This window comes from Propithecus coquereli, unplaced genomic scaffold, assembly GCF_000956105.1.
Source record: "Propithecus coquereli isolate 6110/MARCELLA unplaced genomic scaffold, Pcoq_1.0 Scaffold47, whole genome shotgun sequence".
Taxonomy (NCBI): domain Eukaryota; kingdom Metazoa; phylum Chordata; class Mammalia; order Primates; family Indriidae; genus Propithecus; species Propithecus coquereli.
This window is the reverse complement of record NW_012150507.1, coordinates 6,621,322-6,636,442: the sequence shown is the minus strand read 5'-3', so window position 1 is coordinate 6,636,442 and position 15,121 is coordinate 6,621,322. Positions and strand designations below refer to the sequence as shown.

At 41.5% G+C, this 15,121-nt stretch overlaps 1 protein-coding gene across 1 annotated transcript in view; it reads left to right on the top strand.

Moving 5' to 3' along the window:
- The window catches only part of ANKRD55 (ankyrin repeat domain 55), a 145,243-nt gene extending 135,093 nt beyond the window's left edge, over positions 1-10,150 (top strand). Inside the window, 2 exon segments of the mRNA XM_012655279.1 lie at positions 7,256-7,348; positions 9,542-10,150. Coding sequence (XP_012510733.1) covers positions 7,256-7,348; positions 9,542-9,663 — 215 coding nt within the window. The 3' untranslated portion in view covers positions 9,664-10,150.
- The last annotated feature ends 4,971 nt before the right edge of the window (positions 10,151-15,121 follow it).

The window sequence follows — 15,121 nt, the reverse complement described above, 5'->3', positions numbered from 1 at the left end:
GATTGCTCTAGAGCAGAGGCTGCAAAACAACTTCTAAAATCTGTTCAGTACCACAGTATCTTGGTTTGTTTTTAAGTGAATTAATTGTCAATATTTTAAAATTAGGACATTTTGCATAAAAGTCTAAAATTCTAGCTTCTCTCGAGAAATTGAAAAATCTGGCAACACCGAACCCACGTTCCCACATGGCAATAATTGGCTGGATCTGAGTACCCACTGTCCTCTTGGACATCACTGTCCCCAGGTCAGTTCACTTCCTTATCAAAGTGTTTCAGTTGTTTTCCTTATAGTAGGGTTAAAGAAAAAATGGCTTATTTCTTGAACCCATCATTCTACAAGAGTAGAAAAACGAAAGTCCAAGAGGGCAATGTGTTTTTTAAAAGGTGTGGGAGGGTCGTATTTCTTTTAGAATGAGCACAGTTCCTTCCTATCTAAAGAAGTCGTATGAAGTAGGCAGTTCCCAGATCCTTGGTGGCTCCACGATCACCAGAAACATGCTCTCTTCCCTCAACATGTGTGCACGCCTGAAGACTTTGAGGTAGAATGTGGCTCCATCAGACACATTTATACATATGTAGGCACAGGAGAAATATGGATAAACCCATTAAGACTATTTCCTGGTGTCTGAGAAAAACTCCACTCAAGATATTGCTTCCTTCACAAAGCACTGAGGCATTTGGCTGCAGGCATGGGTCATGTTTGCATTTTCTCTGCAGAAGGATGAGGAAGGAACATAGTGGTCTGCTACCTTTTGACACTTTAGTGGCCCCCAGGGTCTCAACCCATCCTGTTTTCTGGTGTTAGTCCTGTTCTAGCCAAACTAAGACCTTCTCTTTTGAAAATCTTGTGAAAATTTGAAAGTCTAGTTCTTTTTCTGTTCCAAAGACAGCCTTGGGCTGTCTCTTTTTTATCAGTTAGGATTAGGTTCAGCTTTCTGTAAAAGAATGCCAAAGTCACAGTGGCCTAAACAACACGGAATTTTATTGCTCTCATATGAAGGACATCTGAAGTAGGCAGTTCCCAGATACTTACTGGCTCCGTGGTCACCGGAGACATGGGCTCCTTCCACTTGTGTGCTCCTCAGCCTAACACGTGGCTTCTATCCTCCAGTTCATTTCAGTGGCTGATGGAGCAGGAGGAAGGAAGTGAGGAGGAGGGAAAAATGGATATCCCCAGCTGAATCCACTCCCATTAAAAAGTCATCTGCCTTAAGCTCCACTCTTCTGCCTATGCCCCGCCCCCCACCAGATCTTTAGTCACATGGTCACGCCTATCCACAAGGGAGGCTGGGAATTGTCATCTTTTAGCTGGGCATATTGCTATCCCCCCAAAATTGGATTTCTGTTTCTAAGGGAGAAGAGAAAGTAGATATTAGATAGAGAACTAGTAGATTCTGCCATGAGTGCCATCCAAAAATTTCTATATTATTTGTAATAAAAGGAAATTGAATAAACATGTTTGGGGATTCACTCGGTACCTGATGAAGTAACTGGAAAAGTCCTGGGGTAGCAGAGTAGCAGAGAAGTGAAAATCTCCAAGGGAATATTAAGAAATTAGCTGTGTCTGTATCAAAGCATTTATTTATTTATTTATTGAATGCTGATTATAACTAGGAGCCACTCTAGGCAAATCAGTCACATAAGATAAATCTCCCAAGAGTTTTCGGCCTGTAAATGAGCTTTAAGCAATATGGATTTGCTAAATGATTGTGCAACTGACTTTAAATTGACTTTCTTCTCGTTTAGATATAAAGCCATAGAGTTTTAAAATGGAAAGGACCTTAGTCATTTGAGCATACATTAAATGATTCTTGAGTGCTTATGATACAAATTTATCAAGAGGCAGTTTAGGCCGGGCGCGGTAGCTCACGCCTGTAATCCTAGCACTCTGGGAAGCTGAGGCAGAAGGATCGTTTGAGCTCAGGAGTTTGAGACCAGCCTGAGCAAGAGCGAGACCCCCGTCTCTACTAAAAATAGAAAGAAATTGGCTGGACAACTAAAAATATATAGAAAAAATTAGCCGGGCATGGTGGTGCATGCCTGTAGTCCCAGCTACTCAGGAGGCTGAGGCAGAAGGATCGCTTGAGCCCAGGAGTTTGAGGTTGCTGTGAGCTAGGATGCCGCCATGGCACTCTAGCCCAGGCAACAAAGCAAGACTCTGTCTCAAAAAGAAAAAAAAAAAAGAGGCAGTTTACTCCACTGGGTAAGAGGGGAATTCTATATCCATCCTAAGTATGCACTAAAAAAAAAATTTTTTTTAAAGAGAAAAAAAGAGGGTGATTCTAATGCCATGTTGCCTGGGTTCAAATTCTGGCTCTGCCACTTCCTTGCTGTTATTTAAAATCTCTGAGCTTTTGTTTCCCCATCCGAAAAATGGGAGAAAATACCTAACTCATAGGGTTGTGGGTAGCTGTTAAGATTAAATGAGATGATGTGTACAAAGTACTTAGAATGGTGACTTGCACGTAATATTACATATGTATACACCCACATTTGTTTTTTTTAACTGTGTCAGGCCCTATGCTAAGAACTACACCTTAGAGACAAGCTAGAGATGAACTTTGTTTTAAAGATGATGCAATTTAAGTCAGTGTGCCAGGCAATTGCTTGTCTTCTCCCTCCCACTCCACTCTACCTTGGGGAACTCCATGCCCCAGCTCCCTTGCCAGCTGGCTCCCAGGTGGTTCAACTAACAGGAGGCACTGAAGGAAGGTTAAGAGCCGGAGAAAGAGGGAAGCCCAGTAGGAAACCAGTAGCCGGCAGGGGCCCTGTTCCCGTGGGATCCCCAGTGGGGCCCATGTCCTCCCAGTCCCTTCCACACAGCCCCTCACTCTGGTGCGGGCTCCCCCAGCTTCTGGGCCTTGTTAACACCATCTCCCCCATCCTCCCTCCAGCCCAGCGGTGGCCATGTCTTTCTGCCGTGGCTAATCTCAGGATTGTCCCTTCACCTGCCCTTTGTTTGGCTTCTCAGCTTTCCCAGCACCAGTTTAACCAATGCTCTGTATGAAATTCCCTGTTGGAAAGACCTGGCGAGGTCTCTATCCTCCTGGATGAACCCTTATTGACAAAGCAAGAAACATCCTCTTTCTGGTCTAGTTTCCTTACCCTCTGGATACAGGGGCTACAACCATTGTGTCTCATGTGGCCCTTTCCAGTTATAATTCACATGGCCTAGAAAAGCTAAATGATTTGCTCGGAGTCATACAGCCAATCAGTGATATATTCAGAACTGGAACCCAGATTTAAATAGGAAGGTATCATCCTGGCAGTGTGTTTCTCTCTTTAAATCTTAAAGTCCAGATTGTATGTATGCCTGCCAGTGCTCTACAGTGTAATTGTCCTCCCCAGTACAAAAAGCTTTCCCTGCCTTCTGGATTTTATTTTTGTGAACATTTTTGTAACCCAAGTTGATAGGTTATTTTTAGAACTACTGAGGCACACCAGTCATCCCAACTATTTGGAAAGCTGAGCAGATGGATCACTTGAGCCCAGGAATTTGAGTCCAGCCTGGGCAACACAGCAAGTCCCCAGCTCTTAAAAAAATAATTAAATAAATTTTTAAAAACAGAACTACCGAGGCTTCTGCACTACAGTTGAAAGGGCTCACTTACGTGGTTTAAGTCATTAGTCTGGGGGGGTTGAAACTTAGCAGCTTTCTACATTGAGCACCCATATTTTATGTGAAAGGTTAATGTGATAAAACAGTTGGATACTGTAAATCATACCACTGTCCTACTGACTCGAGCTTGGATAGTCCCTTTTATCTTTGGATTTTCGGCTTTCCTGTCTTGGGTTCAGGAGAAGTAATATGGGGTAGCAGTGCTACTATTTGAATTCCGGGCAGCCACTATCCTGTGCTTACATCAGCAACCCTGAACATTTAGCTGTAATAATTATTGCTTAACATTTATTGAGACCTGTCAGTGGGCTAGGCACAGAGATGGGGGATGAGGCACTTACCCTAATGAGTTGGAATGTGAAGCACATCGGCTTAATTCATTGCAAACAGCTTTCAGAGAAAATGGAACAGAAAGCTCTGTGGTGTTTTCTACTAGCCTGGTTATTTACAAGCCATCATGAGAAAAGTAAGAAAGTGCTCACTTCCTTTCTCTCTCAAGAGAGAACTTTCTTCTCCAGAATTTTCTAGACTATCCCAGCAACAATACACCCTTCTAGCTAGGTAGGCCTGATCCTGTGACTCCCTGATCCTGTGACCTGTGAGAGGCTTTGCAGCTTTCCAGGACAAAGGCCAAAGTCCTAAACTGGACAAACAAAGCCCTCATGGCATGGTCTGGCCTCAGCTTCCCGTTCTCAGCTTCCGCACCTCCCATCTCACATCCCCAACCCCAGCCCTGTCAGCAGTTCCTTAAATATCTCTCAGTTCCTTGATAACCCCGCACCTTTTCACTCTATGACATCTTCGCCCTTGTTATTATTTTTGGGTCCTCTCTGTTGTCTTCTGGACAGATTTCTACAATTCTATAAGAATCAGCTTAAAACTCACTTTCGATGCTAAGGTCACCCTGATCCGTAGGGGGTGTGCTCTTTCTTACTACTCATAGTAAGAATAGCTCTACCTCACTGAGCCACCTCCTCTGGGGCAGACAATGACCTACACATTTCCCTTTCCACAACACTGTAGGAGAGGGGTTTTTATCCCCACTTTATAGATGAAGAAATTGAGATAGAGAGGTTATCTCACCTGCCTAGGGCCACAGAGCTAGCTAGGAGGTGGCAGAGCCAACATGCAAGCAAGGTCTGTGGGATCCAAGAACACCTCGACCTCCTGGACCCTTCCTTCATCTTCAGTGCCCTCACAAACTCCAACTCCAACACACTCATGGGGCTTCAAAACAACAAAGCTGCCTGCCTCTCCTCCCACATAGATTATAAGCTCCCCCGAGCACCTTGCCTTCTCCTCTTTGTACCCTAGGGTCTAGAATACAGTGGGTGCTCAATAGATGATAAAATAAATTTTAAAAATAAATTATTTGTTATTAATTCTGCAGTCACCTGTGGTTCCTTCATGTAACTGTAAAAAACTTTCCTACCCTTTTCTTCTAAAACAGTGTCCCTTTACCTTGTCCCCATAAACTGGACTCCCTGGAGATGCCTGCAGCACAAAGACAGCTTTCGGCTGTGCACGGCTCCAGCCTGTCCCTGAAAACAGCAAAATGCCAGCGTGGAATAGAGTTTAACTCCCCTTCATCTCCCAAGTCCATTCTGCAGCCCTTCTCTGCCCACATCTTCCATCCTAGCTGCATTGCTTGGAGGAGGCAGAATAGTATAAGTTACAGGTTCGGACAGACCTGGGTTGGAGTCTAGGCTCTGTCACTTCCCAGCATGTGACCTTGAGCACTTTCAGAACGCCTCCACGTCATAGGGCCCTCATTTATAAGATGGAAGTGATCATAGAGTCTATCTCACAAGAAAAGGTGGTGGTCACGGTTAAATAAGATTATGCCTGCAGCATTTAGTCCAGTTCCTGCCAATAGTAAGTGCTCAATAAACCTAATTTATAATTACCATTATCCCATTTCTTGGTTTTGAAAATTTCTGTTCAAATGTTCATGGATAATGAAGGTATGAGCTAATATGGGTTTTAAATGTAATTCTACCCAGAAATATTCTCTTTATAAATAATGGCTCCTGAAGTTATTTTACCTTCAAAGTTCAAAGCAATAAAATATAATGGCAAAATATCCACCAGGGAGACCGAGATTTTGCTCAATCTCCATCAACTGACACTGCCCCTACACAGACAATTCCCCGTGAGATTCACTTAAGCAAATGAAAAATGGATCTTCACTAAAGCTTTTCTTTTTCTTTGTTTTCTTTTTCTTTCTTTCTTTTTTTTTTTCCTCATGCTAGGGACTACTTTGCCCAAACAGAAGACTCATAATCTCTAGGAGCATTCCTGTAGCAATTCTGGTTCCATCTTACTAGATTGCTAGGCAAAAGATCAAATTATCCTTTTTTGCTAATGTTTATCAAGTGCATTACCCTGTAAGCAAAACGCTTTACTCTTGTTCTCCAATTTGATCTTCATGACAGCTGGAAAAAACAGATACAATTATTTTCACCATTTTACATATGAGGAGATTGAGGTGTAGAGAGGTTATGTCACTTACCTAAAGGGCATACAGCTAAAAAATAGGGAAGCAGGGAATTGAGCCTATTCCTGTCTGACCCCAGAGCCCAAGCTCCTATTCATTACCTCATTCTGTCAATTTTTATTTTTTAAAAAATAGAGATGGGATCTCACTATGTTGCCCAAGCTGGTCTTGAACTCTGGGCCTCAAGTGATCCTCCTGCATTGGCCTCCCAAAGTGCTAGGATTACAGGCGTGAGCCACTGCACCCAGCCCATTCTGTCAACTTTTAAAACGGACTTAAGTAACTATGGTGCATTCCCTACTATTTTCACATATCTGGAACATCTATCTTTTGTAATCAGTAGTATGTTGATGAGTGTTTAACCACTGGGTCTCGGGGAGAAAAATCAGGGCTTGCTGATTTCTGTGGTGTAAATACTCCCATCATGGCCGATCTCAGGACACTAGTGTGATGTCAAACAGCTCACGAATTCCTGAAAATGGAACCATCGGCTCGCAAGAGCCGGTTCCTGTGACCTGTCCAGCACCAGCACACCACACTTACCATCCAAGTTAGAGAATAGATTTCCCAAGTGCTTCCACTCAGCTCGTCTTCCAGGTCAAGGATTCTCAATCCAGGCTACACATGTGAAGTCACCTGGGTGCTGATAAACATCTGCCCCACCGCCAGAGATTCTGATTGAATTGATCTGGGGTATAGCCAAGGCAGCAGTGTTTTTTCCTAACTCCTTAGATAATTCCTACGTGCACCCAGGATTGAGAAACACTGCTCTAGAAGAATGTCTTACTCACCACCCACTCATTCATCAACAATTTGATGAATATGCAATAAACTATGCCATATCTATACTGCTTTAATTTTTTTCAACTTTAGCTTTTTTGGGGTAAGTAACCAATGGTGCTTGTTTGTAAACTTTTATTTAAACTAGTTAATTCAACAAATGATTTCTAGTACCTTTTACTGTCATTTAAACAGTGGCTGGCACATAATAGAAAGGCAATAGAGTGTAGCTATCATCATTTTTTCATTATTGTTACCACTTTAATTAGTCTAACAACTTATAACTCTCTTATCCATTGCATTTTATAATTTGCACTTGGTTGAGTCTTAAGTGATTGATGCAAATATGTTTGTCCCCAGGACAAAATTTTCATCATCTCTCCCCAAACAGACCCAAAATCAGGGATCTTCCTTTCACTCGGAACAACCTAGCTCCCCTACCAGACCAAAAATGTAAGTATTATGAATCTTCCTCAGCTTTCTTTGCAAGTGTTAACATATCTAGACACAACTAAATGTTATTTCAGTTTACTTTCATTTTCTAAGGGAACATCAGGTGCCAAAACTTATAAATCACAGGAAAATAGAGACAATCTTTAAAGCTTCATCAAACTTAGTAATGCTTATTTAAAAAAAAAAAAGAAAGAAAACACTCCCTTTAAGAATTTTTGTGTTTGAACTATAAAAGCAATAACAAGTTTATTTTGCTATGTATTATTTAATGTCCTTAAGAAGAAGGTGCTTTAAAAATTCTTAAGACTGGCCTCTTGACATTGGTTTCCTTACTGTGTTGGACAGATAGAAATGTACGTTGTCTCTGTACTCATAGTCCCTGCATTCCTAAGCAAAAAGAAAATGCTGTTCAGCAGGATTACTTGTGGCATTATTGATTAATTTTATTTCATTTTTTTTTTCCTTTGAGACAGAGTCTCACTCTGTTGCCCTGCATAGAGTGCCATGGCATCAGCCTAGCTCACAGCAACCTCAAACTCCTGGGCTCAAGCAATCCTCCTGCCTCAGCCTCCAGAGTAGCTGGGACTACAGGCGCACACCAGGATGCCTGGTTAATTTTTTCTATTTTTAGTATTAACAGGTTCCTACTCTTGCTCAGGCTGATCTCCTGAGCTCAAGTAATTTTCCCGCCTCGACCTCCCAGAGTGCTAGGATTACAGGTGTGAGTCACTGCTCCCAGCCTTATTGATTTATTTTAAAATATTTTATACGAAAAAAATCTCTCCTAATACAATGCTAATATATTCCATTGGGCCAGTGATATTCAAACTTAAGCATGCTTAAGTCTCACCTGGGGTGCTTGTTATAAAGTAGATTTCTGGGCCCCACACCCAGAGATGCTGAGTTTGGATATCCTCATAGTACTTTGAGGTGGGTCATATCACTGTTTCCACTGCAGAGCCAGAAGCAAAACTACAGGACACCGAGTCTTCTGCCTCCTGAAATAAGCAATGTTTACAGGGTTCTAATTTCTCTCCTATTTTTCTTCCTATTTCACGCCACACCGTTTGTAACACACACACACACACACAGTCCCTCTACATCCTAATGGTAAGTTGGGTGATTTCAGAGCTGCCCTAACTATTTTAGACAAGTTTCTCAACCTTTCTGTACTTTAGTTTCCTCACTCTGTCTATAAGGATAGTCCAGCCTGATAAGACTAATGGGAGAATTCAACGAGACAACATGTAAAGCATTTAGCACACTGTTTGCACAAAGTATCCAATATGTCTCTTCTCCTGGGGGCGGGGGTGTGTGGAGGGTAGGGTTTGAAGGGGACAAACTAAGAGTTCTAGAACTCTTTTGATAAAAAACAATGAACCATGGGACCCTAGTACAACCCTGTCTTTTTGCAGATAAGAAAACTAAGAGGCAGAGGGAAATGGCCAAAGTCACACAGAGTTTAGTAGCAGAAACCAAGACCTCTTCCTTGACGGATCAGTTCCTCTGCCCTTTACTGATTTGTGTAAAGTGAGAGCTTTGGATGGTGTCAATTCCATCACTGAATGAAATTCAAGCCTGAACCCGTCTTTAAGCAGAAATGCAGCCACAAAGAAATCTGGTTAAGGAAAGAGTCGCTCAGTCTTGCTCCTGCTGGGGCTTGGAGAAGCCAGGGAAGGGAGGTTCTCTTTGGCAGAGCTCAGCAGCTTTGCCTTTCACAATTAAGTTTCAGGAGAGAAGGAAAGATAAACATCTTTGATCAACTTAGCTCTATGAGAAAGAAATGAAAGGGCACCCAGTGCCTTTCCTAAAAGAAACCTGAGAACCTTCTGAGGTTTGCATAAAAGCACAGCACAAATGGCTTGGGCTTGTTCAGAGCCTGGTGAGCAGTTCCTGAGCATCGGCACTACTCCACCCCAAGGAAGAGCTCTGCCAGGCACGCACAGCCCCATCGTGTTTTCTTCAAACGTGGCGCAGCCTTGTACTCGTGCACGTTTGAAATCCCAGCCTCCATGTGGCAAGCCTGGGCAGATACGTCTACATGGCTTCCCTCTGCAGTCCAGCTCTCACCGTGACAAGCTTCTTGGAAATGCCTCTGCCCCTAAAGAAACAACACACCTCTCCTGCCCCCTTCCTTATAAGACTCTGAGAGAAGCAAATCCTGAAAGTCTCTCATTCTGTTTTTCTCCCCAGTTCTCTCTGGAGAACCTCTACGGACAAACAGAGTGCTTCCTGCTATTCCAAGCCAGCGGGGACACAGCACACCTGCTGACAAGAGTGAGCACTCCGGCAGCCCCACCAAGGGTGAAAAGTGACTGTGGCCACTAACCGCAAGAAATAGAGATTATATATATTTTCAGCTCTCAAGGGATGAGATGACTCTAGTTCGTAAGAACAAAGACTTTAGTAAGCTGCATTCTATAAGCCATTCAGTTTTATAACTCAAAATTCTTTATTTCCAATAATGGTACTTCCTAAATAAGCCCTTAGAATCTTTGAGTGTGCATATATTGTAAGTCTGTGACTTTCTGTGACCTGTACATGCCAAAATTAAAAGACAAAATATGTTAGCAGGGAAATTTAGCTGTGTTTGGTTTGCTCTGTGGTGTTTTTGCTGCTTTTTGTTGTTGTTTGGTTGTTTTTTTGCTGAATGATTTTATGTTTTGAAAAAATATGTATGCTTTGCTGAATAAAAAACAAAAAAGCACATTTCTCAGACATGTTCTTCACATTTATTGTAATTCTACCTTGGACTAATGAAACTTAATTAACATTAAAGTAATAATGCCTATAATCAGTCACAGTTTATGGTTTTAAATGTACAATCCTCTGCAAAACATTTTCTGACGTTGTCAGTTCCTGGCCACAGCCCAAGTCACTTGACCATGTTGATCTCGCCTGTGCTATTTGATTATTTCCACCTGCTGTCGTTCTCAGATATTATTGATTGTTCTAACAGTGAGAAGGTCATATGCGTTGGAAAGGTCTACATCCTGGCCTGACAGAATTGAATAGGCATTTCTCACACATTCCTCAAATACTCTACATATTTATTTTTTTTTCTGTTTCAAAATAATGGTCTCTGCCTACTCAAGACCTTCCCAAACTTAAGACTTAGCAAAGTTTTTCAAGACTACTATTAACTGCAGACCTCCTTACTAAGATGTTTGTGTGTTGTATGGATTGATTTTGGCTAGAGGTCTGTATAAAGTTCAAGGCTGAGCCACATAAGATGATGGTCACGCTGTTACTCTGTTTTTTCTGAGCCTGCATGTTATTTTGTAAATATCTCAAGTACCTGTATAACATTTACTACTTTATATTAGTATTATTTGTTTAGAGAGGTCAGACTCTACCATTAACTAGAAAAAGCTCTTCTGGGGCCAAATCGCAATTCTTTGGCTTTGGACTTCTGGAAATTTGTACAGTGCCAGGTACAAAGTAGACACTCAATCTTTTCTGAAGGAAGGAAGGAAAGGAAGTAGAGAGGCGGAGAGGGAGGAGGGAGATTTACTGTGTGATAGTGAAATAGGTCACTAGTCCACAATCCCATTTGGACAATGATAATTGTGTGAATCAGAGACGGTAAAAGAGAAAGCCAAGCTAGACAGTAGCTAAAAGGAGGGCAAATCCCGTTACAAACAGAAGAGCTCTCACAACATAACTTCTGAAGAGTTTTCTTGTTTGTTTTGTTTTGTTTGCAGGCTGTTTTTGTCTTTGAAGAATCATTCGTTATAAGCATCAGACTGTGCAGCTGTTCAGTTGTGTCAGGAGGCTACTTCTAAATCCATGTCCATCCACGAGTAGATACCTGGCCTCCACTGCCTAGATTAGTCAGGACAGGCTGGCTTCCACTTCAGTAATAGACAAGCCAAAACCTCATTGGCTAACACAGTCTGTTTCTTATCTACAGTCCCTGTCCCACACCAGCTGACAGAGTTGGCTGATGTAGATTCCATTTCAACATGTGCTTCCTTGGCGACAAAAGCAGAGGAAATGAGAGGTGAGTATTATCATGTCCTCTCACATTTCATTTGCTAAATCACATGGACATGCCTAACTTCAAAGGAAGTAGAGAAATGTAATCCTATGTGTCTGAAAAGGGGAGAATTGGAATATTTATGAATTATCCAAAAGATTGGCACACTAACCAAAGCTCAGGCCCTGAGTGATTATCTAAGGACACTGGTATACCCCTCCTATAAGTAGCTAACTAAGAAGTCAAAGCAATTTGAGAACAAAAATGTACAGCTATAGAAAAAGCCTTCCCCTAACAACTGCACTTGTTTATGTATGCATACCCACACAGAATCTTACAATGTTGGAATTTCCCTCCATTAGATTTGATTTAGGATTTTTTTTTTTTTTTTAGCTAATAAGAAATATGCTACTCACTACCACCTCTGTAACTAGAGCTGCTGTCCTTTTGCCACCAGGTAAAGTTGCTTATTTAGTGTAGTTTCATCCTTGGCCAATGTTTTACTGGTCAAGTGAGGGACCATCTGCAATGCCATCCAGAAGTACAAACATAACCATTAATGTTACTTTTGCCTCTACTTTTTGAAATATACCACCGCATGTCTCTAGACAAGTGCATCCTGGCATTGTAAAGGGAAGATTTTGAAAACAACCTTCTAGAATCCACCCTAAGTTGAAATGGGGTAACTAAAAAGGAACATATTTGACCTTAGTATAAAATGTAATAAAATTTAATACCCAGGCTAAAAGCTAAGTTAATAAAGGAACATGATAACAGCTCTCACATGTAGTAACTAGCTTCTGATTGTCTTCAGGGGAAAAATGATATTTTAAAATCAAGAAATTCTATCAGAATCATATTGACATAGAAATGTAAATACTGGCAGATAAAGACTGTCAACAAACTGTACGTTTCTATCAAAACTGTAGTCTTTCAAAGCAAATGCCTTCCCATTCTGACCTTTGTTAGTCTAACCCTGGTTTTGGGGACAGCTGAATGAGTTCCAAAACATCCCAGAGGTCAAATCTGGGAAGTCAGTGAATAGATTTTATCAAAAGCTGAAGAGTTTCCAGTCAGCATGTTACACTAGCATAACTGTCACTAGAGGGACAAAGGTATTTTTCACACTGATATATGAAAAACAGGAAATAACTGGTTGGTTATTAAACCCCTAGTAAAATTTTTATTAAGAGTAAATGGTAAATTACTTTGCAACTGCTAGTTGTCTACAAAGTAGGGAAAATGAGAACAAATGAAAGACTCCAGTTCCCTCAGGAGGTTGAGCTGGAACCTAACTGGCTGATGGTAAAGACAGGAAGCTGAAGTTTTTGGAGACTGGGGCCAGCTGTACGATGGTAAGGTCGGGTGGAGGATGAAGGAGACTGAAACTGGCCCCACATAGGCAGTGAACCCAAGACATGAACCCCGACACAAGCAGACGACCATGAGCAACGCCTCCAGTGCACGGAAAATGACCCCGCGCCAGAGACGCAACAGTGAGTGACATAAAAGAATGAAGGAAATTATCTCCATTACTTCTATTCTTGTGACATAAAAGTACTCCAAAAAAGGCTTTAAAGGGAAGCCAATTACACTTACTACTTAGACATGGATAATAAAACGACAGGTTATAAGGAAGTAAAGCCACATCTTAGAGCTCAGAGAATTGTCTTCTGCAGTGAGCAAGCCAAGGGCTGGCCTCAGCCACAGAAGGAGGAGCTCCATTTCCCCCGATGACTCTTCACATGTTGCTCACAGATCTCCAGGAGGTACAACAGCAACTTCATTTCATCAGGGCTCAAGAGTCAGATTTGATCGAATCCCACCTATGAGATATAGGGCTGCAAGCGTTATGCTCCTCCATCAGGTTAAAAAAGGAGCTAAAGACCCTAAAAATGGGCTCACATGCAATACTACTGAGGCGAACACTAACTGTATTTGAAAGTGCTTATTCAGACTGCCAAGCTAGATGAGAAGAGCAGAGCTTCTAAAGGTCTGTAAGAGAACAGCAATAAGCAGGAGTGAAGCCACCCAGCATCGTGTTTTCATGTTTTATAGACAGAGGGACACCACCAGAGAAATTTTCTCAGGTAAATATGATAAAGCCAAACAAGCTTTTGAATTCAAGAAAAACTAAAAACCAAGGCAGTGCTCTCATGTGTCCAAGTAGCCCACTCTAAAATATCAATCCCAGTGTTCTCTGACCAAGTGATTTTGGAGGAAAAAAAAAAACAAATACAGAGATAAAATAAATTGAAAAGACATTGGAATCACCCCTCCCTTGAATCTCTAGCCCCTGAGAGCTACCCATTAAATCTCCATCATAGGGAGTTTAGTGAAATGTCTGCATAACACCACCTGCCCTTTGCACGGCCTGTCAGCACAGAATGAAGATTCAAACTTCCAGAAAGCCCTTTGTGTTATTCTAATAAAAAGGCTTATAAAGTGAATACAGTTTACTACCAGGGTGTGCTGGAGCCAGCTCTTACCAGCTTACAAGGGTCGATTGTTAAATCCAGTATTCAGGAATTGTGTGAACTTGTTCAACCATGGGTTGCTTGAAATTGCCATGATGGGAGTGTTTACACCAGGGAAATAGGCAAACACTAAAAATCTTTTTTGTAATCTTTAAGCATTAAAAGCACTTTAAATACTTTAAAGATACTCCTTTGATAACACTGATGTTGAAGAACAGGACTCATGCCTGTCTTGAGGGCAGTTATGACATACCTAGACCTTACTGTATTAAATTGTAGTATTTCATGGGATATAATTTAATACAAGAGATAATAAAGCCCATATAATATATGAATGCATGATTCAGCACTGCACCCAGAGTGGGATTTCCCCTCAGAGCTCATCATAAGCCATGTGGCATCTTAATGAGTATTCATGGATGATCACCGTTTCCCCGTTACCTTGTGAGCCTACTCACGGCTCACAGCTCACAGCTCAGGTTCATCAGTTTTTTTGTTCAAAGTGCATAGCCTGGTCTTACTGTAGGCAGCACTGCCTGTGGCTTCACATCTGACCTTTTACCACTCCCACACCCTGTGAACACTCAGGACAGACATGTGTACCCTCTTCAATTCCCCTTGTAGCTAAGAAATAAGCACCAACTTCTGGGAAGGAGTCAACATCAGGCAGGAAATGGATGTGACAGTGCCTTCCCTTTGCCAGCTCTTCCAGATTTAGGGGTAAACAAGTGTTCTACAGACAGGCAAAGTACAGATCTTTTGTGCAGAAATGGATAGACTGGGGTCTGAATTACTTGGCTGTTTATATAACCAATCACTATTTGTTGGTAAGGAGGGGGCTTAGTTTAAATCACATGCCCCAAGAACTCAGATGTCACTCAGATAGGCAGGAAGGCCTCCTAGGGATTCAGTCCTAATGTCAAGATCTGGCAATTATGTCCTTTTCTGGCACGTACTCTCTGGCCTTGGCTTAGCTCGTTCTAGACCAGCAACAGGTGATTGTAACACATTTATGTTTTCATGTTTTCAAATTTATTGACTGCACTGTGGGAGGTTCTGTAGAAAGAAATACGTGGAGTGGAAAAGGTATAATGAATTGATATGACATTAAGTGATAAGACTTTTCATAAATTTATTAGAGAAAAAAGCCATTACTTTAGCTATGTATCCTCTGTTTTGGTTCTTTATTTTTTATGATTTGAAGTCAATAAATTCTCTTTTAATAAAACTAAATATTAAGTCTCAAAATTATTTCTCTGGTTTTATTCTTCCACTCAAAATTATAGAGTTCCAGAGTCACAGTTTCAGAGCCTTAAA